The 26,684-nt window shown below is 43.9% G+C and overlaps 1 protein-coding gene across 6 annotated transcripts in view; it reads left to right on the forward strand.

The window, feature by feature from the left end:
* DPP6 (dipeptidyl peptidase like 6) overlaps positions 1–26,684 on the forward strand; it is a 987,445-nt gene that overhangs the window by 788,300 nt on the left and 172,461 nt on the right. For all 6 annotated transcript variants that reach the window (XM_070616959.1, XM_070616961.1, XM_070616964.1 and 3 more), the window contains one exon: positions 12,796–12,877. In XM_070616959.1, the coding sequence (XP_070473060.1) occupies positions 12,796–12,877 (82 nt within the window). The remainder of the gene's footprint in view (positions 1–12,795; positions 12,878–26,684) is intronic.

Raw genomic sequence — 26,684 nt, forward strand, 5'->3', positions numbered from 1 at the left:
GTAAAAAAGCATTTGGGACCAGAAATATTGTGGTGGCCTTGTTTGAAAAACCCCATGTGCTACACAGGCCAGAAAGATTCTGCTGTCTTCTCTCTGCAGTCTATGTTTTGAATATGATAGGTATGCTAAATGTGCATTTGCTAACCACAGCACACGCACTTTGTCCTGAAGCTCAGATGTACACCTTGAAGATCATCTTCAGAGAGCGTTGTCTAACAGAGCCCTTTTCTCCTTGTGCGAAAGGCGATCTTCCTTATCTCAGCTTTCCGCAGGCTTAAATTAAGCAATAAGCAGACTTCCTGCTTAATAAGTAGACCTGTGGCCTCCCATCCAGATACGCGGGGCCCATATTTAAACAGTATCATTTCTTACTGCTTAAACCAGCAATGGCAAATCTCCAAACTGTCTACCGTTTCTGCTGGATATCCAACTGGCCCACTTTCCCAACTCTTGTTGGAAGAGGTGATTGAATAGAAAAATAGAAATTGTTTGTGAATACCTTTGAGACACAGTAGAAATAAATGTTTTAAGTATAGGAAAAGGAAACTGAAAATGTGACGTCCCCCCCATATCTGTGATGATGCTTTCTAGTGATTAACAAGAGTGTGCGGACCCTGTGGATTCACGAGATTTCGTGGTGAAACAGGGCCACTGCAGGGGTCCCCGCCGGTCTTAACACTCTATTGTTTTCCTTCTGTTGTTTTCCTTCTATTGAAATTTTGGCAGTCTGTCAGTCTACCTAGTGTTTGATTAATTGCTAAACGTCAGAAATTTGAAGAGACATTATTGTTTATGAACCCCATCTTATTCTGAGACTTTATGGAGCCATTTATGCTCTTCAAAGAAATTCCACACACAATGTATGCTTCATTCTCAAATACTGTGAGGTAGATAAAGGGTCTTAACCACTCAGCTTCCCCCTTTATAGGATGGGACAAGTGGCTTAGCCGAGATACTGACTTAGTGATGAGCGGTGCCCGGACCAGTCCCGATTCCTATTCAGGACTCACTTCACTGTCACACACTGCCTTGTGTAAACCTGTTTTCACTCCTCAACTACGCAGGGCTGGTAATCGATACCAACGTGTCTTCTAAACCACCGAGGAAATCTTTCAAGTAGCTGTGGAGTTTTAAGGTTTTGATCACTTGTCTTTTGCACAATTTATGTTTACTAAAACCACATCCTGGTTAAGGGTTTTGAGCAATTTGTTCTCTAGGCCAATGAGAGCAGATTCCCCCAAAGCTGGAGCTGACGCCAGTGAACTGATGGAGAAAATGAAAAAGCACCAGGAAAGGACCCAGAGGAGATCAAACCCTCTCAGTGGGAAGAAGCAGGAAGAAGTACCTTTCTGAATTGGCTACATTAACATCCATCCACTTCTTAAAGAGCTTCTCTTCATCCTCTCAGAAACTCCCATTTTCCCCAGCCCGCCAAGGCTCGAGTCTCATTTTGCTCCTGACATGCTGAGAAGAAATCACTGACTTCCTCTCAGTGTGTATTTCATTTTGAGGCAGGCTTCTTAAGCTCTTTTGTTCTGTAATGGGATTTTAGCAAAGAGTAGGAACAGAAAGCCCTTGAAGTGATCACAAACTAGTTTTTAATTCTCTCTATGGTATAAGGTGAAACCTATAAGATGGTAAACAAATGGATTTATTCCAACTGCAAGAGAGGCAAGGGTTACACTAATTGTTAGAGAGGAGTTGACTCACATGCCCAGGCTGGCACAACTCATTGTTTTCTGAACCTAGAGGATGTCCACACTGTCATTCCACCTGTAGAAGATTGCCTGAGTCCTGACGTTGCGTGACATTGCTGCGTGCTTTACACAACGTAGACCATCTTATTTTGGAAAAGGCTTGAACAAGTGGATTGTATGCATTTCTTCTTCTTCTCCCTCTCCCGGTCTCCCGCCTCCTCCGCCATTAACAGCCGTAACACCACAGCAGCAACACCGTTGAACTGATTTCCAGGACCCAGCTGCTGGGCTCAGCTTTTATGTTCATCTCCTCATTTAAACCTCACAGTAACCCAATGAGGAACAGCCCCATCTCAAAGAGAAGAAAACGGACTCTCAGAAAGGTTCAGTGATTTGCCCAAAGGCCACACAGATTGTAAGTGGAGACCCTGGGGTTCAGGCCCATGTCTGAATTCAAAGGCCACGTTCCTTCATGCTCAGAACAGGAAGGAGGGAAGACATTGCTTCCAAATTGTTCATGTGTAATTTCACCCAAGAGCGTGTGATGTGTGTTTATCACCTTGACTAGATGTCTACTCTTAGAGAGCAGGCCCTGGAGGAATGGGACCAGGGAGAGGTATGTTGTGATGGAAGAAAAAAGAGGATGGAAAGTTCTGGGTTATACAAAGCTGTGTAGAGTGAGCAGGCTTGGGTGTCAGCAGCGGGGGAGGGTGGGGCCTCCTCTGAGCAGCAGAGGAGTGAGCTTCCTGGAGGGTTGGAGGCCAAGCTGAGAGCTGGTTAATTTTCCCAGGGCTGGCTCCTTTTATACCTACTTTTGAGGAGAGCTCCCCATTGACGGAACATTCATTCATCCTGGGGTGTGGCAGGAAAAGGGAAGGGGTTGGGCACTTTAGTCCAGCTACTCTTCTCCAGTTCCATCCAGAGGGACAGCATGGGAGCTCCTCCCTAGCGCTGCTCAGGCTTGCTGCCTGCTTCTGCCTCCTTTGAGATTGTCCCCCTTTCCAGCCAGGAAGGGCAGGAATTCCAGCTCAGGGAGCGCATCCTGAGGAAGCATTAAGAGCACGGAGGCTGACACTACGTCATCAGGCGGGGGTGAGGCAGAATAGAAATAACCTGGAACCTAGAGTCTGCAGATGAGGCCCAAGGCCCTGGCCGCAGCCTCAGCGAGGGCTGCTCCTCCTCTTGCTCCTCGTCCCCCTCCACCTTCTCATCCTCCTCCTCTCCCTCCTCCCCCTCCTCCTCTCCCTCCTCCCCCTCCTCCTCCCTGTCCCAGCTTTGTTGAGATGTAATTCACGTACCATGCAGTTCGTCCGTTTAAACTGTACAATGCAGTGGCTTTTCGTGCATTCCCAGAGTTGTGCAACCATCACCACATGCAATTTTAGAACATTTCATCGTCCCCAAGATACGCTGTGTCATTTAGCTAACACCCCAGACCCTCCCCACTGCTCTCTCATTTCTCCTTAAGCAATGGTTTATTGAGCACTGCTCCAGACCCTGGGTATACAGTGACAAATAAGACACAAGTTGCCCTTTATTTAGAAAATCTTTCCCTGTGACTTTATTTAGTACTTATATTTGTGATCTTATGTGTTAAAGTATGCTGTGAATTGGACGAGGGATACGTCACAAATATTTCAGAAGGAGCCGCCCGCATCACTCTTTCCGTGAGTAGACCATCTGCCTCAGAACTTGTAGATCCAGATCTTTCACAAGGAGAGGAACTTCTGCCACACCACAGACACAGAGACATCTTGACATTCATAGTAGGTTATGTACTCGAATGTTGGTCACTCAGGAATAATTTATGCCTATGAGGATTCCTGCCCTCAAGAATTTAATTATATAATTTAAGATATAAGTAAAAGATGATAACACAAATCCTTAAGTGCTGTGTGAGTTTAAGGTCTTACCAACTCTAATCAATCAGCAATTGGTGATTAAACTGCATCCCATTTATTCGTCCTTCCATCCATTTATTCATTATTTAATCAATATCTATGGGCATCTACAATGTGGCAGACACTCTTCTAGAACTGGGATGTATCTTATATTTTTATATTTCCCGACATGCTAAGCACGTGGGAAGACTCCAAAAACACATATTATTTGGCATTGAAAGTACTATTTTTTGATGTCTTTCTCCATGAAAGCTTAGGAGCCAGAAAAGTAATTTCTTGCTTTTCTTTTCCAAATGCTCTTTTTGTTGGGAAGCTTTTCAATTCCTGAAACTAGCTTAGGAAGATAAATGAGTAAACTTTGCTATACTAATTTACTCTTCAAAACTCAACATGATTTATGCCCTGTTTTGTTTATTGCTCAAATAAGCAAAATCAGAATGGATTGCATGATTATTTTGAGATATAGTAAGTCCAGATAATTTTATTCTTCCTTAATCATTTTTTTTACCAATCCATCTCCACTCTGGAGATGATTCATCACAGAGCCTGCCATGGATTCTTTAAAATAAATGAATAACTAAAAAGAAAGATAGAAAAATGGGGCGAGAACACTAACCAACCCCAAAATAAATAAATACATACCTTCATCCATTCTCTTTCTCATTCTCTGTCTGTCTTTAATTCACTCTCTCTCTCTCTCTTTCTTTCTCTCTCACACATAAACACACAGACACACAGCCCCCTAAGAATTTCAGAATAATCCAGTCCACGATGGGAAATCATTTGATGACAATGAAATGTCTTGGGCTTAGGGCAGAGAGCACTGCTAGTGGTCCTCCATGTTGGAAGGTGGCGCCCAGGACCCCTGCCCTGGGAGAAGATCCTGCTCCACAGGAACCACCGTGAGGTGGATGCAGCAAGAGCCTTAGCAGATAGAACTCCCTCGGGGTTTACTTTTTCTACTTTGTTCCTTAAGTCAGTTGGAGATTTCCTTTTCTCCCTTTGACCAAAGCAGGAGATTAATCTTCAAACAAAAGCTAATCAGCTCTGTGTCCTTAAGCACTAATCACTTATCCACTTGGGGCCTCCATTCGTCTGAGAAATGAAGGGCATGTTAGTTTCCTGGGGTTTCAGTAGCAAATTACCACAAACTGGGTGCCTTAAAACAACAGAAATTCATTCTCTCCCAGTTCTGGAGGGCTGCAGTCTGGAATCCAGGGGTCAGAGGCCATGCTGTGTCTGAAACCTGCAGGGGCCACATTTCCTTGCTTCTTCCAGCTTCTGTGGATGCAGGTGGTCCTTGGCGCTCCTCCGCTTGTGACTGCCCCACTCCAATCTCTGCCTCCATCATCACATGGCATTTTCCCTTTGTGTCTGTTCTGTGTGTCCTCTCTTCTTATAAAGACGCCAGTTATTGGATTAGGGCCCCACTCCCCTTTGAGAATGGCCTTATCAATTGATTTATCTGCAAAGACCCTATTTGAAAATGAGGTCATATTCATGGGTACTGGGAGTTGGGGCTTCAGCATATCTCTCTGGGAGACACAATTTGACCATGACACGACACGTGGCTTTGGCTAGTTGACCTCCAAGAGGCCTGCAGCAGGTTTCTAGCTTGCATGCCTGGGTGGGTTGTGATGCCATCACTGAAGAAAGGGGACAGACAGGGCTCAGTTTCACACGTGTTAACGTTAAGGACTGGTGGGATGTCCACATGAAGATGTCCTGTACACTGTCTGAAGTTTGGGGAGAGACCTGGTCTAGGGATGTGGTCTTGGTGCTCCTCAGAATAGGAATTGTAGTTGACCATGACGGTGAAGGAGACTGCCTGGGGTGGGGGCGTGTGGGATGAGAGGAGCGGGTGCTGCTCTCGGGAGCCCAGGATGCTCCCTTCTAAAGAGCAGGCAGAGGAAGAAGAGCCCACGGAGAGGGAATTTGGCAATTCGATGCTAATGGAAAATCTCAAGACAGCAGTTTCAGCTTCACAATGGGATGGAAGCACATTCCAATGGATTGAGGGTGGGGTGGAAGGTCAGAAAATGACCACTGCATGTGATCTACTTACTTAAGTCCAGGTGGGAAGACAAGTAGGGGTGGATCGTCAATGGATGGAGAAGCTGTGTCCATTAAGGTGTTTTTTGTTCCTTCCTTTGTCTCACTTGTTTTGTACTTAGATGGGAGAGTAGCCTTAGGAAAGGAGTAAGAACAAAGAGAGAGGATGCAGATAGAAAGAGCAGATTGAGCAAATCCTGGAGGAGGCTGAAGCTACATAAAAGTTTAAGCCACAAAAACACATGGAGGATCCTTAAATATATGTCGCTAAGTGAAAGCAGCCAATCTGAAAAGGCAGTAGGATTCTAACTCTGACATTCTGGAAAAGACAAAACTATGGAGACAGTAAAAAGATCAGTGGTTGTCAGGGGTTGGAGGAAAGGGAGGAAGGACGAACAGGTGGAGCCCAGAGCATCTGTAGGGCAGTGAAACTCTTCTGTATGATTCTGTAATGGCAGCTACATGACATTATGCATTTCCCAAAACCCATGGAACATGCAAGGCAATGTATGTTTACCCCAATGTCAACTACAGAATTTAGTTAATAATAATGTATTAATATTGGTGCATCAGTTGTAACTAATGTACCACACCAATGCAAGATGTTAGTAACTCAAGAAACTGAGGGCAGGGGCAGAGGGGTCTATGGGAGCTCTAGTTTCTGCTCGATTTTTCTGTAAACCTGAAACTACTCTGGAAAATAAAGTTTAGTAATAAAAAATAATAAATAAAAATTTCCATAAGGGTAAGTGGAAAGGAAGGGATTTCATGGTTCTAGGCTGGAATGGAAAAGGAGGGAGGGAAGGAGGAGCTGGCCTAGACAGGAAAGGGGATGCCTCATGCTCTGAGACTGAGGTGGGATGGACGGATGCCTAAATGTGTGGGTGGAGGGAGCAGCTGTGTCAGTGGCAGGGAGCCTGGGTGCCAGTTGCGTCTTCTCAGAAGCAAAGGCTGAACATGCAGGTTTGTTGAGAGCGATGCCTGTGAAAGACAAAAGGGGGAGCAAGCAAGGTTAGGAGGGAAAGGCTTCAGGCCACAGCGCAAATGTGACAGCTGAGAAGGGAAAGTCAGAAGGAAGCAGAATTTGACCTCAGACTCATGCAGATTTGGCCACATGGGACAACCCAACAGGGAGCTCCAAGCAAAGATTGCCCAGTGGAGGACCCCGCACTAGTGGACATGTCAGGCTCCAGGACCCCTGCCGTACTCAGTCACTGAGCTGGCGCATGAGAGAATGACCTGTGCTTGAAACTGAAGCCAGCTCTGATGACGTGAACCGCCATCAATGCACATTGCAGCTGAACAGTAAGTTCTTCCTGGAAGGTGATCAGAACAGTGCCTTTCTGCCCTGTCTGCCACGTGTGGCCATCTGCTCAGAGAAAGGGCCGCAGTAGATAAAAGGGGGTGTGCAAAGAGCAGGAAAGATTGGAATCATCATTGAGAAGAACATGACTAACCAAGACTTGGTTGTAATAATGAGATGGGTTAGTGTCCAGCTGAGGTAGAGACTGCATTTGGCTTTGTGCTTTTCCCTGGTAGTTGCCAGTGGTCTACGTGTTTCTGTGAGGGGCACGCATTGAGCACAAACCCAAGTTGGGCATTTACTCGGCTGGGGCAGAGAAAGGATTGTGCAAGGGAAGCCATTCAATGGGAGGTTTAAGCAGACGATGAATGACCCTCAAGTCAGTCATTGGAGAAAGGACCCCCACATGGAGGGGAAGGTGGAAGAGATCTCCCTGAAATCCGCTTTTAACCCAAAAGCATAAGAATCTGATACCATGACATTCCAGTGCAAAAATATAGGTTTATTTTGTAGAAACCAATGAGGAGGGCATGGTTGAGGGCTGAGGTCCTAAACTCAAGCTCCCATCTAACACAGGAATTTAGGCCATGGTTTGGTTGCTGAGTTCTATGGAGTAAATTCGTCCTTATATCTGATAAATTATTGGAGCTTTTGTAAAGTTACATATAGATAGTGGTGCATGATCGACTTGAATATTTACGTGTACCAGTGAATAAACTGGCATTTGCAGAATATCTACTAGGTAAGCTCTGTTTTTTCATATACAGTGTGTTGATGAATCCAATCTTATGAGGCAAGCATTATTATTTTATACACGAGAAAACAAACAGATTGAGTTTCTCTATTGCCCCAAGCCCTCACTGCTAGTTGGTGGCAGAATTCAGATTTAAATTTACAGCCTCCTGGAATTCTTTCCCCCACATCCCAGCTTCCTCGCCTGTGTGAGGTACACCCTGGTGTTTTCCTTCGACAATCGACAATCGTGCTGATTCAGGAGGCAGCTCACTTCTGGCATCTTGGAGTCATTGATTTAGTTTAAAGAGAAAGAGAGAGATTCACTAGCTAGAAAAAAATAAAAACAATTACCTCTCTAGAGTGTGCTAGAGTTTATCAAGTAATGTTCACTGTTTCTCTTGATTTTCATGACCGTTCTGTGGGGCAAAGAATAGTTATTATCCCCATTCTTCGGTAGAAGGGACTAAGGCCCGTCTGAGAGCTGCCCCGGCCGCGTGATCTGTGTCGTGAAGCTGGAGTTCGGGTGCCGGACTTCCGATCGCTCGCCCGTGGTTCTTCCTATTACTTTGCTGCCTTCGTGCTGTAGAAACTTGTCTAGTATGAAGGCGATGAGGGCAGGGCAGCTTTAGAGAGGGAGTAAAGGTCTCCCACACCCAGAGAAGTAGAGGTCATAAAGTTGGCAGGCATGTGTGACCGTGGCGTACCCGCCCTGGTGCAGCTGCAATCTTCTGAGCACTTTATCCGCTTGAGAGTCTGTTTCCAGTGAGCACTGATGGGAACTCACACCTAGGTTAAAGAGTGTTAATCTCCTGCTGTTCCGGAATATCCAAGACACCTGCTAGAAATTGTAATCTAACAGAGTGAATTTCAATATTAAGTAAAGCTATGGAATTTAAACATTTTTCTGGTCTCCTAGCCTGCCCTCTGTGCTTGGAAAATTCTAAATAAGCCCAGGCCAGGTGAATCCATTAGGTTTGTCTTTAAACTTGCAAAAATTCTTTTACTTAGCACCACCTCCATAGCTCACCGATACTTACTCACTTGTTTGTTTATTCAAATGCATGTATTGGGTGCCTATGCTGTGCTAGACATGGAAGTAATATTTTTAAATTCAATATCAAGATCACAGTATGCTGGGAGGGAAATTTTCTAACTTTCCATTCCTTTCTATAGTAATTTTTAAAACCAATGAGATATAAGCTATTAAAATTCTTTGGAACTTTTTAGCTTTTTATTTTGAAGTAATTTTAGACAAAGGAAAGTTGTAAAAATAGTACAAAGAATTCTCTTATAGTCCTCACCTCACTTCTTCTGCTGTTAGTGTATTTTATCATCACACTATCATGATCGAGAACAGGAAATTAACGTTGGTACAATATTATTAATTCAACTACAGGCCTTATTTGAATTTTACCAATTTTTCTACCAATGTCTTTTTTCTGTCTCAGGATTCCACATTCCTTTAGATGTTATTTATTCTCGGTCCCCTTCAGTCTGAAACATTTTCTCAGTCTTTCCTTGTCTTGGTTAGTTATTTTGTGAAGCATGCCTCAGTTTGAGTTTTTCTGAAGTTTTCTCATGATTGGAGTGAAGTTATGCATTTTTGGCAAAAGCATCACATATATGATGCTTTCTCCTTCTTGGGGCATCGCACCGAAGGGTCCATGATGTCGATGTGTCTAATTTCTGGTGACACTACCCTCAGTCTCAAGCAGCTGTCTGCCAGGTTTCTCCACTGCAAAGTTGCTGTTGTCCCCTTTGTGGTTGATAAATATCTTGGGGAAGATACTTTGAGTCTGTGAAAATTCTGTTTCTCTCCAGACTTTCACCCACTAATTTTAGTGGCTCTTGTCTGCATCGTTCATTGCTGTGGTTTACTTCACGGGAGATGCTCATTCCTTCCTTCCTTCTGCATTTATCAGTTGGATTCTATCGTGAAGAAGAGCTGGCTCTCCTCCCCCTTTTGTTTAGTTATTTGATTACTTATCTGTATTAATATGGACTCATGGATATTTATTTTATTCTATGAGTTAACCTGATACTGTCATTAATTATTTTGCTGCTCAAATTATTCCGGCTTTGTTCATGAGAAACTTCTTTAGGTTGGCCTCTGCATTCTTTCAACAAGCCTCTATGTTTTTTGAGTATGTCCTTACTTTCCAAACTCACCCCGTACTTTTCCTGCTCCAGCCTGGATACAGTGACTTTTCCTAGGAGTCTTATTTACTTTTTTTGTTGGAAGATGGTGTTTAGAGACCAAGCTATGGTCACGGGGTGTCCTCATTGTTACTGGGCCTCTCCACGAGCAGAGCAAAGATATATATGGATGTATAACCTGTGGGTACACACATATCTATATTTTGGATCTCTCTGTGTATACATTAAAAACCATGAGTTTGTACTGATACCTCTGATTCCAACCCAGCATCACACAGTTTCTTTTAGCCTCCCCGTTCTCCTTATAACTTTTTTCTCCAACAGTGAGAAACCCAGCTCTCATTATCTCCAAGATATTTGATATTTCATAATAGGCTAATTCTGTAAAGCAGTCTCAGATTGCCAGCCCTCTGAGAAGCACGGAGTCACTACATTACAGCAGTTCCTTTTGTCTTCATCTCCATGGCATCCAGTCAAGATGCTTTTGCCCAAGTTGCTTGTGTCGGTTCTTTTCTTCCCCACCCCCTCAGTGTAGTTTTGCACTGCATTTGTAATACGGTTCTGTGCTGTTGTCAGTGTTTCTATTCCATTATGAGTTCCCTCACATCCTGGTTGTTTTTAATTGTTTGTTTTATTTTTGGAATGTGTAAAGAGGATGTGAAACCCTACTATGGTCTAAGATAGACTGTTTTACCAATAAATATACCAGAAAATGCTCCTCCTTCCTCATCCCAGTGATGCCGTTTCCCAAACCCTCCTTCTTTCCACCCACCCCCTACACACTACCAATCTCTGTTCTCTGGTTTCTGCTTCCTGTATTTCTTCTTTTCACAGATGAAGAGACACATATATATTTTCTTATATCTCTTATATGATGGATAACATACTATAGACACTCTATTGGGCTTTGCATAACTCCATATCATTTTATAGAGACCTTCATTCTTTTGTACAGCTGTACCATACTCCGCTGTATGAGTGTACCATGGTTTATTCAACCGCATATTGTTTCCAATATTTTGTAGTTACAAAGCTGCAATGAACATAACCTTCTGCCTATGCATTTTTGTATTGTTGGAGGTGTATCTTCTCGGAAGTGTTCTAGGTCAGAAGTTAGTTGTGCGTTTTATTAGGTATCACCAAGTTTCTTGTACCAGTTTGCATCTCTGCCAGCAAAGTACGAGAACACCTGTTTTCCTGCAGCCTCACCAGCACAATGCATCATACTTTTCTTTCTTTTGGGGGGGCCAGTTGCATAGGTGAGAAATGATAACTCAGTGCAGTTTCACTTTGTGTTTTTCTAATTTTTCATGAGTTTGAGTACTTTTTGGTACATTGAGGATCATTTTTATATCTTTTGTGAATTGTCTGTTTACGTGTTTTTCTCATATTTCTGGTTGGGTTTTTTTTCGTCTTTTGTAACCTCAGTAGGTTAGAATTCCTTATATGTTAGGGATATTAGCCTTTTGTCCATGGTATATGTTATGAATATTTTCTCCCGGTTTGTAAGTTGTCTTTTGTTTGTGATGTTTTTGTCATGCAAAAATTTAAAAATTTTTATGTAGTCAATTTTATTACTCTCTCATTTTATCACTTCTGGATTTGGGGTCATCCTTAGAAAGACTTTCTGTACCCCAGGTTAAAGAGGAAATCACCCATGTTCATGAAAATACTTTGAAACATTAAAAGCATGCAAATGGGAGGGTTTCTCAGAATTCACTTGGAACCCGGACTGTTAAGACCCCCTTTACTCTTCTGACTGCCCTGTGTCGGCCTTCCTAGCTGATTCCCACTGCCACTCTCATCCCTTACTCGGCACCTTATCACCCATCTTCAAGCTTCCCTGGCTTCTCCAGACCCAGGGACGCAATCTACAACATTGCATTGCAGACTAGCTCAGCTTCCCCAACAACTTTTACTCTCCATGGATTCTGTCTTATCCTGGTCCTATTATTAATCAGTTATTTTAGAACTTCCTGCTGATTCAACCCACCTCACCTCCCTTCCCTTCTTGCCTCATCTCCTTTATTCAAGCAACTCCTAAAATACAGCATCTTCCTTTTCCAAAGACCACTCAACCATAGTCTCTCTATAGATGAAGGAGCGCATGCACAGCTCTGTCTTCTGCATAACAAACATTATAGCCAAGTGATAGGGAGCCACCTGACGGAGTCTGGCCTGTTCAGCAGAACACGGGTATAATTCTTTATGGGGCACGGTATCATCCCAAAGAAATGTGAAAATCAGTCTTTTCTACATGTTGTAGACAGTGGTAGCTACAAAACATACGAAATATTTAAAACTTATAAAAGTTAGATTTTTTCATTATGACTTTTATTCATTACGACCTTTATTTAAGTACATAGGCAGGATTTTGTTAGTGTGGTATTTTGCATGTGAATAAATTAAAAATGAAAAATATAAGTGATGTTTGATAAGAAAAAAACTTTCAATCTTCCCCTCACTCCTTCTCTCTCTCTGTCTCCCTCTGCTTCCCTTCCTTCCTCCCTATCATCACTAACTGAAGGGTGGACTCTGTCCTGAGGGCACTGGTTTTAGAAGGTCAGAATGACTGGCATTATGCTTAGGAAAAAACCTACCTGCCAGGACAGCCAAAGTTGGAGCTGTACTTTGGGGGGATTTATTGCTGCATAGCTGTGCATTTCTCTTTTTAATTTTGACCATTCTGGATATTTTCAAAATTGATCTACACACCTCTCTGCATGTTCTCTCTGGATGAATATTTACTGTTTGGGTTAAGTGGTGGTGGGCCTATTTCAGCTTCATGTAAATTATATACATCTGAAGAAATCTAATGGAGGCCAAATGAGACATATTATCTAATAACACAAGCTCCTGAAATTGGTGCAGTGGAAGGAGAAAGGAGTAAGGTATAGCATCTTAAATTCTTGTTTCCCACCATATTGCTTTGTTGATTTTTTTCTTTCAGGGACCCTCAAAGTCTGGATCCACCAGAAGTCAGCAATGCAAAACTTCAATATGCAGGATGGGGCCCCAAAGGCCAGCAGCTGGTAAGGAAATCAAGTTCATTGACCATGTTTTGGTTTTGATGGAGTTTGCCTTTTATAGGATGAATACGTCTCCTTGTACTCAGTCTCTGCGTATGTGTAAATTAAATTTGGGGCAAGTCCACCAGGGTATCTGCATATGTAAACTGGGCACTTCTTTTTGGATAAAGAATTCTCTTGAAATTGGAATGGCATATGCTTTGGGTCCCATATCCAATCTCCTTCCAGTGGTCCCTAACTGCAGCTGTGTGTAGACCACAGACTTACTGTGAACTCACAGATAAACCTCGTCAGAAGGACTGCCAGTGGGAGTTATCAGAACCATGGGACATGGAGAGTTTCTTTTGTTTTGTTCTTGGAACTCTGGCTCTTTTCTTCGGACAGTTTTAGGAAGAAGGTAGATTTGTTGGGTGCAGTGGAGCTGGGCTCCCTGTCAGGAGCATCAACACGCAGGGTTCCCCACAGCTTCTGCAGCCTCTCAGCTTTGCATCCGACATCTTCGTGGATTCCCACCCAAATTGGCAAAACTAAGGTGTTTGGAGAAACTGTGAATAGCAAGGATGGTGTAATAAAAAGGCTCGGAATAAATGGTTGTAAGACGAGGGTTCTAACCCTGGGTACTCACGAACTAGCTGATCTGGACCGCTCAGTTGGCGTCAGGCCCGGTGAGCCGGCCCAGCTAGTGAGTGACAGCTTTGGTAAGAGGATCTTTCAGGTTTGTTCAACTCGAATGTTGCATTTGTCTAAAACAAGATGATATTTATCAGTTCCCTTTAGCTTTATTTGAAGAGGTTGCATCGAAGTCCCATAGTTTGAAGATCAAATGGCATTTTTGCTGCGTTCAAGTCACCATTTTCCTCTGCATCTTTAAGCTGATTAACTAAAGCTGCATTTTAAAAACTCTCTTTTCGTAAAACAACAGAGAAAATGATCATTTTAAAAAATTTGTGGAGAGATGGTATTGGATAGGCTGCCTACTGTCTTGGGAATTGAAATACTCCTATTTTTCCCAATATACAATTCTGTTTTCCTGATTGAATATTAAAACCATTGCCTCGAACTGGTGTAAAGGAACAGGAGGATATAGGCCACAAAACTACTTTAGCTATCACTAGTGTCCCTAATGTGGCAGTCAGAGAGTGAGATGAGGATGAAAGTGAGAACGTGACCAGAGGTGGGGAGGATGTTGGGAGCTGATGGGGCAGGAGGACCCCAATCCATCAACTCGGTCACGAGGAGGCAAAATTCCTCTTTCCTCAAAGGCACCAACTCTCACACAAGGAAAACCTGAAGTTTCATGGGAGGTTGTGGAAGCCCTGAGCGTTCAAGGCTCTTGTGATTGAGTCTCTAATAGCTGACGTCAAACCCCTCAGAAAGTCGATGATTGAAGCCCGCCACAGAGGGCCCTCCCCGTTTTCCACGGATCCTCCTGGAGGGTCACCCCCTGGCCTCATCCTGCCACTCGGGAGAGCACGGGGAATGGGCAACCTTACCGAGTGGTCAATGTCCACCCTCTTTGCAGTCACAGGAGGAGGACGTTGTGACTTGAACACTGGTCAAGGTCTCTTTCCAGACCTGCTGCCTCCTTCCTTGTCACCTGGTGGTTATCAGTCAGCTTGTAGACTCACGCCTCACTGTTGGCTCATGTGAGGCCAGGCGCTGTAACAGGGGTCGTGCACACCTAGTCCTGCCTTCTGGAAAGGGCTTGCAATTTAAAGAAAAATTAGCCCACAAGTGCAAAAGGAGGAGGTGTGTGTGTGCATGCACGTGCACAAGCTTTAGAAGTATCCCTGGAACTTGGAGGCAGTTGGGGCTCTGGAGGCAGTGGGGTTGGTCACTCTCCACTCCTTACTTGTCAGGCCAGCCCCTTCCTTGTCTGTGGCCATTGCTGCCTCAGGGACAATTGGCTTCACTCTCATGTGACGCTCCCGGTGGACAGGGGAGGGTTAGGTGATTCCAGAAGTTATCATATTCAATCTTTTGAGGAATAACTAACAACAAAATTAGGCATCAGCTTCTCTGAGAGAGCTCCGTGACTCCCCTCCCCCCACCGCTAGGTAGCCCTCTCCCGGCTCCCATGCCCCCCCCATGCAAACTCCTGTCACGTACGATTTCTTGTTGCATGGTGACGTGTCTCTCCACAGTTGGGTGGCCTTTAGTCCCAGCATCAGCGCTCTTCATCTTGGATTCTGAGTGCCCAGCACAGCGCCTGGCGCTCAGTAAATATTTGTGGAGGTCAGAAATGAATGCATGGATGGATTGATTAAACAGTGAACATGTTCTGTGGTCCTCGACAAGTTAAACATAAAACAACTGCATGGAGGCAAATAGCCAGAATCCATGTGTGTGTTTAGGATCTTACAGACAGCAAGGGAAGTTTGACTCCTCCTGCTTCCAGGAAATGGAGTTTCAGTTAAGTAGTAATTGTTAATATTTGGGCTTAGTGCCAAAAGTACTACTGTGCTCATGGAATTTTTGAGTTTTTAAACTTTTTTGAACTTTGGGATTTTTATTATATGGTTCCTGTACTGAGTATGCTAAGCAATATAACTCTGTTGAGAGAGCATCCTTTATGATGGAGCAGGAGTCAGCAAGCTTTTTCTGTATGGGGCCACATAGTAAATGTTTTAGGCTGTGCAGGCCCAGCTGGTCTCAGTCTCAACTACTCCACTTGGCTGTTGAACAGAGAAGGCAGCTGTAGGCAGTAGAAAAACAAATGGACATTGCTGTGTTCCAATAAAACTTTATTTACAAAAACAGGTATTTTGGCCTGCAGGCTGTGGTTTGCTGACCCTTGACTTAGGGGGTCGTATGCTCTCTTGGCTGTCCTCATCCAGGGAAAGCCTGAGCCCTGAGAGCAGCCCATGTTGACAGGTGCTCCCAGTATGCACTCGCTCAGCACAGGAAATCCACAACCCACCAGCAGGCTGTTCAAACACCGACAACTCCCTCATTGCCATTTTATTTTAAAAAAGTAAATATTGCTCCCCAAAGGAAATCTACTCTAATTATAATGAGTCAAACTGAAATGACTAATTCTCCTCTGGGAGCAGAGAACACAGCTGCAGCTAAAGTTCACCAAAGAGCTTCTGAGCATCGTCCCCTCCTTGTGTGAGTGATTTCAGCAATGCCTTTGGCTCAAGAACCCCGTAAATCACAGGAAGATGACACCGGCACCAGAAGTGGGCTGAAGGCGTTTTCTCCAATGCTTCTATGTGGCCTCCACTTAGTGGCTCTTACCTTTTAGAGTAAATTTTGTTAGATCTTCCGATCACACCATAGGTAATAAATACAGCCTGCCTGGCCCATGCATTGTCGGAGGACAGGGAAAAACTCGAACCGAGGGAGGCCTCCATTCTGCCGGAAATTGGCTTCTGAAATGGTGCTGGTCACGGTCTTTGTTCGTGGTGGATAACCAGGCTGTCTGCAGAATTTGACGTTATCTACTGAGCCTAGAAATAGGAAAATGGATTTGGCTAGATTAAACAGCCTTAAATGAGAAAACAGATGTAAAATGTTGAGTGGGTGCCTCCCCCTCGCTTCCCCTTCCTCTTAATCTGTATGGAGTCAGTAGACAGAAACATTTACATTGAAACATGTTATTTCAAAATTTCTCTCCTTACTATCTTTCTCCGCTTATCCTCTGCAGATGAATCTCTGCCTAAAGCGAGAACCCCTCTGAGTTTCTTTTCTTTGACCATTTCATGAAGTCCTGCCCCCCACGTGTGTCTGTCTGTTTATGTGAGGTTTTGTCTCTGCTAACCCACAATACAACTAAATTGTCTATTTGGAAATATTCTTTCATTTTCTTATCGGTCATCTCTGCTAGAGACATTTAAGAAAAACAAACACGCTTTGAGGGTAGCTGCACTGGCCTTCTTTGCACTTAAGGCACCCAACACGCTGGAGGCACAGCTCTTTAGGTGCCTTCGCAGCTTACTATGAGGCGTCAGGAACTTACGTCAGTTTGTTACATAACAATATGCTCCTTTGGAACCAAGTGCTGTGGTCACTTTCGTAAATATGACTGCAGAGCGTTAGACAACGTTAAGAATTCGAGGCTGGAATCTTTGCTGGTATACTCAGAAGATCAGAGACAAAGAGAATGGGTCTCTCTCTGCTTGGCCTGCTACCACGATGGTGATAAATGAGCAGCTTTGAAAGAGATATTTAATAAGTCCATTGGGAAGTCAGTGCAGAGACAGCTTCAGAATGTGAAAGATGAGGAATGAGAAGAGCAGTTAGCCGGAAACCTGCTGGAGCGGGGGCTGGAGCTGTCCTTGGGGAGCAGTTAGCCGGAAGCCTGCTGGAGCGGGGGCTGGAGCTGTCCTCGGGGAGCAGTGGTGGGGATGACAACAACCCGAGGGAGGAAAACTGGGGAATGCCCACAGGCTCTGCTTTCCCGCTCAGAAGAGGAACCAACTTCCCATAATCTCCCAGGACGTGGAAGGCTGTGGGGGGGATAACAGCGAGCTGGTCTATGTCTCCCTGAAGACGAGAGAATAAAATTAAATACATTATCTTTACCAAAGTAGGGAGGTTTCAGCTAGACTTTATGAAGAATTGCTTGACTATATGGCTTGTTAGACGCTAGGATACTTTTCCAGGGAAAGTCAAGGATAGAATAACTTAGCGAGGAGAGTCAAGGAATCCTTGTTTATGTTGCTCTTTCATAAATGGTTCAGGCAGCACCCCTCCCGACAAGGTCTCAGGTGCAGGGCAGACTGGACTTTCAAGCATTTGCCCAACTCCCTGGAGTGACAGATGTGATCAACGATTGCTGTGGCCTGTCAGCCAGCTCAATGGAAAGGACCCGGAAGGCCAGTCCTTTTGCATATGCAGTTTCGACATTCATTTTATTCACTCTTTTGTTACTGTTTCCCTCAATTCCTGTGGAACACTTCCTGTGCTCCAGACCTTCTGCCAGATTCTGGAGATGCAGGAGAAAGGCGTGGTTCTTTCCTCAGCGACGTCAGCTTCCCATGGAAGATGCCCCGATCACCGCATTTACTAGCTCTCAGTGACAGCGATTGCTTCGTGGTGCTCTGCCCCCCCTCAGAAATATTCCTCAATGCTTCCCACTGCATCTCCGTCCACTCTGGTTAAGATATGTGTCCGGTCCACAGCAGCAGCTGCAGGAGATGGGTGACTGCCCCACGTGGGTGCTGACCTTGTTTTTAACCAAGAGTCTGGGATCCTCCAATCTCAATGATAGAATGCCACCTGGGACAAAGCCCTCCCGAAGGCCTCGTCCTCTCAGCGGCCAATCCGTGCTCACTTGATGGTGTTCCCATCGGACCAGTTCAGCTCTCAGCCAAAGTCTCAGCCAAGACCCTGCAGTCTGCACCTCCTCCAGGGACTGGCAGGCCGCCTGTTGCCATGCTTGATTCGCTCCGACCCACACATCCTTCGGGCTTTCCTTCCTCAGGGAAATCTTTCACACCTGTGTTCTCAGAGTTACCTCACGGGGCACCTCTACGTGGTCCTAGGCCATCCCCCACCTCAGCGAGTGTCCACTTTCTTGGGCCTGTGACGTTACAGCCGTGGTTTTCGAAGGACAGACCATTCTAAGGAAACTAAACTTTAAAAATCGACTTTCTATGAGTCCGTGTGTCTCAGTGCTGGTTTTCTGTCTACTTAACAGCATATTGTATTTATTTTTCTTTCTAACATGTTAGCAGTGAAAGAGAGTGAGGGTCTTACTTCCCCTATTCACGAGCATTGGCTCACACGCCCCTCCCAAAGCAGTGTTTTGACACGTTTTTCTATGAGTTAGTGAGGGACTCAGAAAAACCCGAGCTGAATGTTTTTTGCTCCCACACTGGGTCCCTTCGTAGCATTTGGGTTTCTGCTTTAAAGAAAAAGGATTTTTAAAAGTAACCCATTAACATCGTAAAAATTCATGCTACCAAAATGTCAATAACTCGACATAAGATACTAGATGGAGAGATTGTTCTTGAAACACCAAACCACTTTGTTAAATGGAATAAAGGGCAGGTGGACAGTAGGTCTGAGGAGGGGAGTGCATTTGCTTCGGGCATCTCTCAGGCGTGGCGACTGTGAAGGGTTGGCAGCGAGAGGAGGACAGTCAGCTCTCAGCATGACAAAGTGCAGAGAAGAATGTGACGGGGTGGGGCCCGCCTACAGCACCGCAGCCAGGACACCAGCCCCATGCAGGGAACGAGACAGCAGGAACCCAGGAACCGACCCAACTTGGAACCTAGAAGCCCCTATCCAGAAACCCCATTGAGGTGTCATGGCCATCTCATCAGTCTCAGAATCCAAAGGTCCTGATTTTGAGCCTTAGAAGGAAAAGGACATTTGATTTAGTTTGCTCTGTTTTTCAAGGGCTGATAATAAAAACAAAGCTTTGGCATCAAAAGGGCCACACTCAGATCTTGGTTCTGGCACTTAACTAAAGGCACGATCTTGATTAAGATGCTTAGTCTCTCAAAGCCTCAGTTTCCCCATCTGTAAAATGGAGATAATTATGTGTATCTTGTGGGGATCACTGTATGCATTAAGTTAATCTATTTAAAGTGTGTGGCCTAGAATCCAGTATAAAGAAAGGACTCAATAAATAATGGCTTTTACTGTTGTTGTTGCTGTTAAGATTATTACTTGGCTTAGCCAAAATGTAGAGAATGAGAAGAAAAATAAGAATTTTATCAAGTGAAAGTCCGTATGTGTCGGAAGGTGAGTTAGGCTGCACTTGATAAAGCAGGGAGATGCAGGATGTCCATGGGCATCTGAGTGGGCACCCTAAGGGCTCAGTCTCTTCTCTGACTCTTCTCCAATTCATAGGGCATAAGGGATGCTGTTCAGAAAACACATCATCGATTCCTATTCCTCTAAACCTTTGGCTCTGTGTAGGTTTGTGTCTGTCTCTTTAGAAAAGGCCTTGACCAAGTGACATCAATGCCCCTGCTCGGATGCCACCGCAGAAGTTATCCCTTGAACAGAGAGAATGTGTCCCTTATCAAAAGCCTGGGCACTAGATCCCCAGAATGTATTCACCTTCTCTCTGGAAGTTTGTGCCTTTGACCAACATCTCCCTGCTTCCCCCACCCCCCAGCCCTTGGTGACCACCACTCTATTCTCAGTTTCTATGAGTTCAGCTTTCTTAGATTCCCCAGATAAGTGATATTATACAGTATTTATCTTTCTCTGTCTGACTTATGAAATGGCAATTGTGTGACGGGATGAGGTGAACGCCGTGGGGGTAATCATTCTGCAATACAGAAGTGTATCAAATCAACACGTCGTACACCTTAAACTCACACAATGTTATGTGTCAATTATCTCTCAATAAAGCTGGGAGAAAAAAACTAGAACAAAAGCCTGGGTGTCCTCCTGCTTCCTCCTCCCAGCCCTCCGGGAAAGCAGACCACCCCGACCCGGGAGCTCCAGCTGGTCAGCGGTTCTTTCTCCTTACAGGGCAGCCACCAGGGAACTGAGCAGAAATGGGAGGAACAGCCTCCCCTGGGTCACAGCCGTCCCCAAGGGCATGATTGCTCACCCAGTTCTAAGTAACAAAGGGGGCAGGCAGCGTACTGTCACCATTGACAAGTCCACTGAGGGGAGAAAGATTGATCTTTCCAGCAAGAGGAGATTATTTAGTGAAATGCCGCATACATGGAACGGACCAGACTGAAGTGACATCCCATTAATAACTTATAAAAGCCTCTAATCAGTTTGGGTTAATTTGGTATTCATTGTAAAAACATTCATCATGGGCACTGAAGTCCATGACAGTAGCCAAGAAATTAATATCGCTGGCGTGAAAATCGCCTTATGTATCCTCAAGTAATGGATGGAGCCAGGTTAGTGAGTAGCTTACTAGCTCATCAAGGGTACCTTTCAAATTTAACACAATATCTTATCACTTCACGGCCCCGTAGGACTCAATCACTTTAACATTCACTTGCACTCGAGTAAAGAAGCTGAGTTTTTGGCCAATAACGTGAATGGATGGGGCAGGACAGCAGAAGGACCTGGTGATCATTGTTAAAGAATGAGGAGAATTAGGAAGAGATGATTGGGGATTTTTCCTTAGACCACAGGCTCTCTGAACATGTGGAGATTTCAGAACACAAAAGCAGCTTCATAATTGTTGGGTTATAGAGGAAGTGAGGGAAACAATGGAAACAGTAAATTGTGGAGTTTTTTTTTTAACTTTTGTCATGTCATATGAATGTAAGGTAGGGGCATAAGAGAAGACGCATTCTTAAAACAATACAAAAATGTGTAGTAAAAGTCATAAAGACATTCCTACATTGTAGCACAGAAATCACTTTTAAAGAAAAGCCAAACGTGATATAACCAAACGCATTCATAACACTCTTATCTATAATAATAATTTTTAAAAGCTATAATTATCCTAAGTTAATAGGAAAGCAATTTGGTAAAGTATGGTACGTTGACAGGATGGGCTATTATACAACCCTTAAAAACTACTAGGTAAGCTGTATATGAGCATGGGAAGTATGTCATCTATTAAATAATATTAGGACTAAAATTAAACTGATTGGTATACGTTTGCATATCGAGAAAGAGACTTCTTTGGCCTGGCCACACTATGGGCACTTTCCCCACTTCTGAAAGTTTCTTGGATACGACAACATTATATAATCATTAAAAATTGAAAAGAAAAGAAAACTTATTGTCAGCTATGAGGTTTAGGAATTCCACTCAACAGACACGTGCTCGAGCGTGTGGAGGGTGAAATGCAGTGACTTTGGGGTATAGACGTGAATAAACCAGTCCTCGGGGATGATAGTGCTTTTAATTCCTTTGTTTCAAAGCACAGTGCACGTGTCCTTTCTCCCTGGCTCTGCCGCAAACCCTTCCGAGATATTTTCCAGAACTCACTTGTGAGCCAAAGCAAAATGAAGAAAATAGGGGACTTAGGGTTGAAAACCAGGCCTGTCTTAGTCATGTGCATGTTGGTCTGTGAGGGTAAGCCGTGTTCTCTTCCTTATCAGAGCTTCCCTAATGCAATTGTGATGGCAGCAGTGTATTATTGCTTATGAAGAATCTAATTTAGAAGGGTGCCCACATCAGCCTTGGCAATATTAGGTTAGAGAATTTCAGGATAATCCATCAAATAGAATTTAAAAGCAGGACCAGAGTTCTACATTAAGAAAGAGTGCATTTACTGATAGATTCCTTAGATAATGTAACAAGGCAGTTATAAATTAAAATACCCTTTTTGGACATTAGGATGGAGAGTGGAGGCCACAGTTACGTTTGCAGCCAGGGGCAAACCCATCTTTCCCATTATGTGGAGAGAGCAGGTTCTGGAAATTTGGAGTTTTTTCCGGCAGCCTCTGGTGATCCACACTAAGAATTCTCCTTAGTGCCCGTAATGGGCTTTTATAGACTGCTTTGTGGACTTCTCTCATTTGGGTGGAGGGACACCTCTTTATCATAATTCCTAAAATGTTTCACAAGTGGAAAATATCAAAGTAATGGTTCCATCTCCTCGTCTGTGTAGAATAACCATGACTTTTTCTTCCTCTAAACTGCATGACATTGTCAGCCCCGCTTACCGGAGCACTTCATCACAGGCTTCCTTGTTTTACTATTCAACTATTTCACTTTTGAATACCTTTGTTTCCCAGACCAAATGTAAGCTGTTCAAGGACAGAGAATATTTTTCATTACAGTCTGATCTTCCATGGCCCATCGCTCTGTATTGAGCAGAGTACAGGTCCTCAAGAAATCCTTGTTAAATGAATGATATCCAGAAGGGAAAGTAAAATTAAATGTCAGATTTATGGGCATAAGGTCCAAAATTCATGGAAATTGGAAAAAGTTGATGTTAAACTACTCTAAAAATTTTGAGATTTAACAACTTTTCTGACGCTTAATTAACTCAGCAGTTCAGATTATGAGCAACACCATGCAAGGAATTCTGGATTTTTGAGTCAGACATTTTTTTCTCAAAGTGTTTGTCATGCCATGAAAAATCTCAAAACAAAGATGTGAGTTTTCACTATTAAAACTTGTCAAGAAGAACAGGCCAAACTGAGTGTTCTTACGAGGGTCAGGACTCCTTGGATTTCACAGGAATTTCAGAGGATGAAAGCACCCGTGTTCTTATCCCACCAAGCCACCAAGGTGGTCTCATTTGGTCTAACATCAGAGGGAACAGTCAGACCCCCGTTGAGGTGTGTTCCTCACGCGTCCTCCAGTTATTGCCTCTGGATTGGTAAACAGCCTGGAGACAAATTGGAGCACAAGACAGAAAATAGTTAACTTGCTTGAAACAAGAGGCTTCCAAGAACTTTTGGAGATGTTTTAGCAACGTCTAAGTCAATTATTTGCAAATGATTCCTCCTGCCTTTTCTGCAAAATGGACTTCACAGGACTCCTCCTTTATGGCATTTTGTTAGCCCTTATTGATGGTTGCAAATCAATTACAAATATTGGAAAGCCATAACACCTCACTTTTTAAGAGAACCTTTCTCGATACCGATGTCTTTCTGCCATTTGACATGGCTGCTCCCCCAGCCCCCGAGGTTTCATTTTCCTTCTCTGACTCCTGGAGAACATACATATCTACTCTTGATAGGACAATGATACACATGAGCTTCGATAATCAATGAACCCATTTAAGAACAGATCCAGTTTTATTTGTTTTAAACTGTGTTTATTTTTCTGTAGATCATGGCTAAAATCTAGTTCAGCTATTTTTACTATAAAGAACAACTAGCAAATTAGTGCATTGATTTTTCTGTTTGTTCTTCAATTCAGAAACCTAATCATTTATCTGAATGGTTTTAGTTTTTCCTATAATGGCTTCCATGGCCATTAACAGCTGGAATTATGTTTTAATTTCCTCAGTTGTGCCTGATTTAATTAATGTGAATTATGCATGCCAGTAAGCCAACTCCAGGCCAACACTTTTAGCGGACATTGCCTGCTGAGTGTTCAGATCTGCGCCTCCAGCCCGGATCTCTCCTGGTCCGTTCCTGTGTGAGCAATGCCTGCTGGGTACTCCGCTGGGCTTCTCGGCAGCACTCAGACCCAGCTTATCCATACTCTGAACTCCCTGCTGTTTCTGTGGCTCTCCATGCGGTAATCCTTACTCAGTGAATGTCACCACCATCTCTTCAGTGGCCCAAGTCAGAAACCTAGCCTTCCTGACTCCTCTGCCTTCCTCATCCCCATCTTGACATCAACTAGTCTGTGAATTCTACTTTCTGGTATTATGAAAATCCATCCTATCCTCTCCATTCCCGCCGTCACTTCACACCTGGATCCCTGTAATAGCTGCTGCTTGGTCTCCCTCCCTGAATCTACCCGGCTCCAGGATGTTCTTCATTCTGCAACTGAGTGATCATGTCCATTTTCCTATGTAAAATCCTTCCGCTATTGCATTGCCCTTGGGATAAAGCCCAAACCCCTTAACACACTGAGCAAAACCCTTCCTGAAGGCTCTTTCTGACCTCTGCAGCCACCTGCCCTCCCAGGCTGAGGACGGCCATAATGGACTGTATCCAGCCCCCAAATGTCCCAGACCCCCTCTCAGCTCAGTGCCTTTGTACTTGCCATCCCTTCAGTCCAGAACACACTCCTAATCCCACCCCTCACCCAACCCCAACCTCCTTTGCCTGGTTGAAACCTGCCTGCCTTTCACATCTCAGCTGAGCCCTCCTGCCTTCAGGAAATCTCCAGATCCTCACACCACGGCCAAGACCGGGCCAGCAGCCCTTCCTGCTTGTCTACCGCTGTGCCGTCACCATCATCACCACGCTTATGACACTGTGCAGTTATGTCCTGTTGCCTTATTTTTCTTCCCCAGCAGACTATAAATTCTGTAAGAACTTTCTCCTACTCACTAATGTATTCTCAGCCCCGTAGTATAGACTTGACTGTTAGTAAGCATTGACTAGGTATTCAAAGGTTGAATGAGAGACGCAATCAATTAAGGCATATTATTTACCCGAGGTGAAAATCAATTACCTTTTCTGATATAAGCATAAACCCAAGGTGCATGTGTCATATGTTTTCTGCATTTTCACCTGTTGTAGCTGACCTTCCATCTTTGGTCATAACTTGTGACATATCTCCCTTAAATCTTTACCTTTTTGGCCTCCAAATGAGTCATAATTACCCATGACATCATGTTCAAGCTCAGGCTCGGTGAAATTCCAGTAAACTTCCAGACTTAAAAAAATTATAATTGCATGTACTTGTATTTATTTAATTAAACTAATTTTCTCCGTAGCTGTACAAGCTCATATTTTTTAAATTAATTGAGAAGTGAGAATATTTAATAGAATTTAAGGCATTGAAATGTCCTCAGAAGTCACTGCTCTCTATTTCCTATAAATCTAATCACAGGACAAGGTTCTTGGTGGGCTTGCTTAGTGAATTCTGTCTTTTAAATTTCCTGTGTTACTGCATTACAAGATTTGTTGACTCCAAAAATCATCCTACCAAAAGGCACAGAATAATAAAACCATGAATTAATCAGTTAATGGAAAAGTAAACTAGCTATTCTAGACTGATGAAGCGCAAGAGAACGTGGCTGTAGCTCATCTCATTGTTATATAGCATCAGCCATCTCCCCACATCCCTGTTGAATCATATCTGAACCATAAATCTGTGTCATAACAAAGCCAGTCTGTCAAGCAGCTGCTAGGCCTGCCGCTCACCTCCTGAGCCATCGAGAGATGTGCCAGCATATTTGTAATTTCCCAGTGAGGTGGCAGAGTCTGTAAATGCTTTCTTCCAATAACCCTAAATTTTATTGGCCAAAGATTCAACAGCATGGTGCACATTTAGTGAAACAAAAGGGTTATGGTGTAAATGATTGTTTAGACTAATAGTTCTTAACTCAGCTACACTAAGTTTTATAAAGACCAATGCCTTGGCTCCAAGCTCATTCCAAAGGGACCAGGGTGGGGCTCTGGTGTTGGTGTGTTTTAAACTCCCCAGATGCTTCTCATATGCAGCCAGATTTTAACATCACGGCTTTAGATGCTGGCAGGCAGGATGGGGACTAGATGGCCTCTTCAATAAACTCTGAAGCCTCACGGTCACAACTCCAACTTCATGACAAAACAAAGGATCCCTGAGATTAAGTTTTTAATCACCAGGCCCATAACAAAAGAGTGTGTTACATATCAAATCACCAGTCATTAGAGCATTCCTGGTGAGACCTTCGCTTCCAAAAGGCACCTGTAGTCTGTGAGGTCGACAGGCACTTCCCGGCAGAGGCAGCTGCATGGCAGTTGGTCCTGGCCAATGAGTTCAAATCAAATTTAAGATCAGGATGTTACAAAATTGTTTTGTTTTCTTTTTCTTCTATGCCTGGGTGAGCAGTCATTGCCCACACTGGTAGATGTTTTATGCAGTATTAATCCATTTTTGTGTGATTTTCTCTGATCTAACCTATAAGCAATAAAGTATACTAAAAAGACAGCCTGAACTGATGGAAGCACTGGATTTCAGACAGCGAGTTGTCACTACACGGCTGCGTAGGCTGGGACATGATGACTAGTAATAACAGCAACCCTTTATTCAGGGCTTCCTGTGCCCCAGTGACCAGGCTAGGCATTTTGTTCACTAGATCTAGAGAAAATAGAAGTTCAGAAAATGTAAGTAGTTTGCCCCAGATGACCTGTTAGGGACGGTATGGGAACTGAAACGCACATCTTGACGCCCCTGCTTCTTTCTTTGCCCCAAACCGGACATCTGGGCTCAGTGTCCTCAGCTGAAAAGCCAGAATGACTTATCTCAGGACCAGATGAGTTCATGTCTATGAAAAGTCTTTGAGAATCTTTTAAATGTCCTGAAA

The sequence above is a fragment of the Equus przewalskii genome, chromosome 4, assembly GCF_037783145.1.
Source record: "Equus przewalskii isolate Varuska chromosome 4, EquPr2, whole genome shotgun sequence".
Lineage (NCBI taxonomy): Eukaryota > Metazoa > Chordata > Mammalia > Perissodactyla > Equidae > Equus > Equus przewalskii.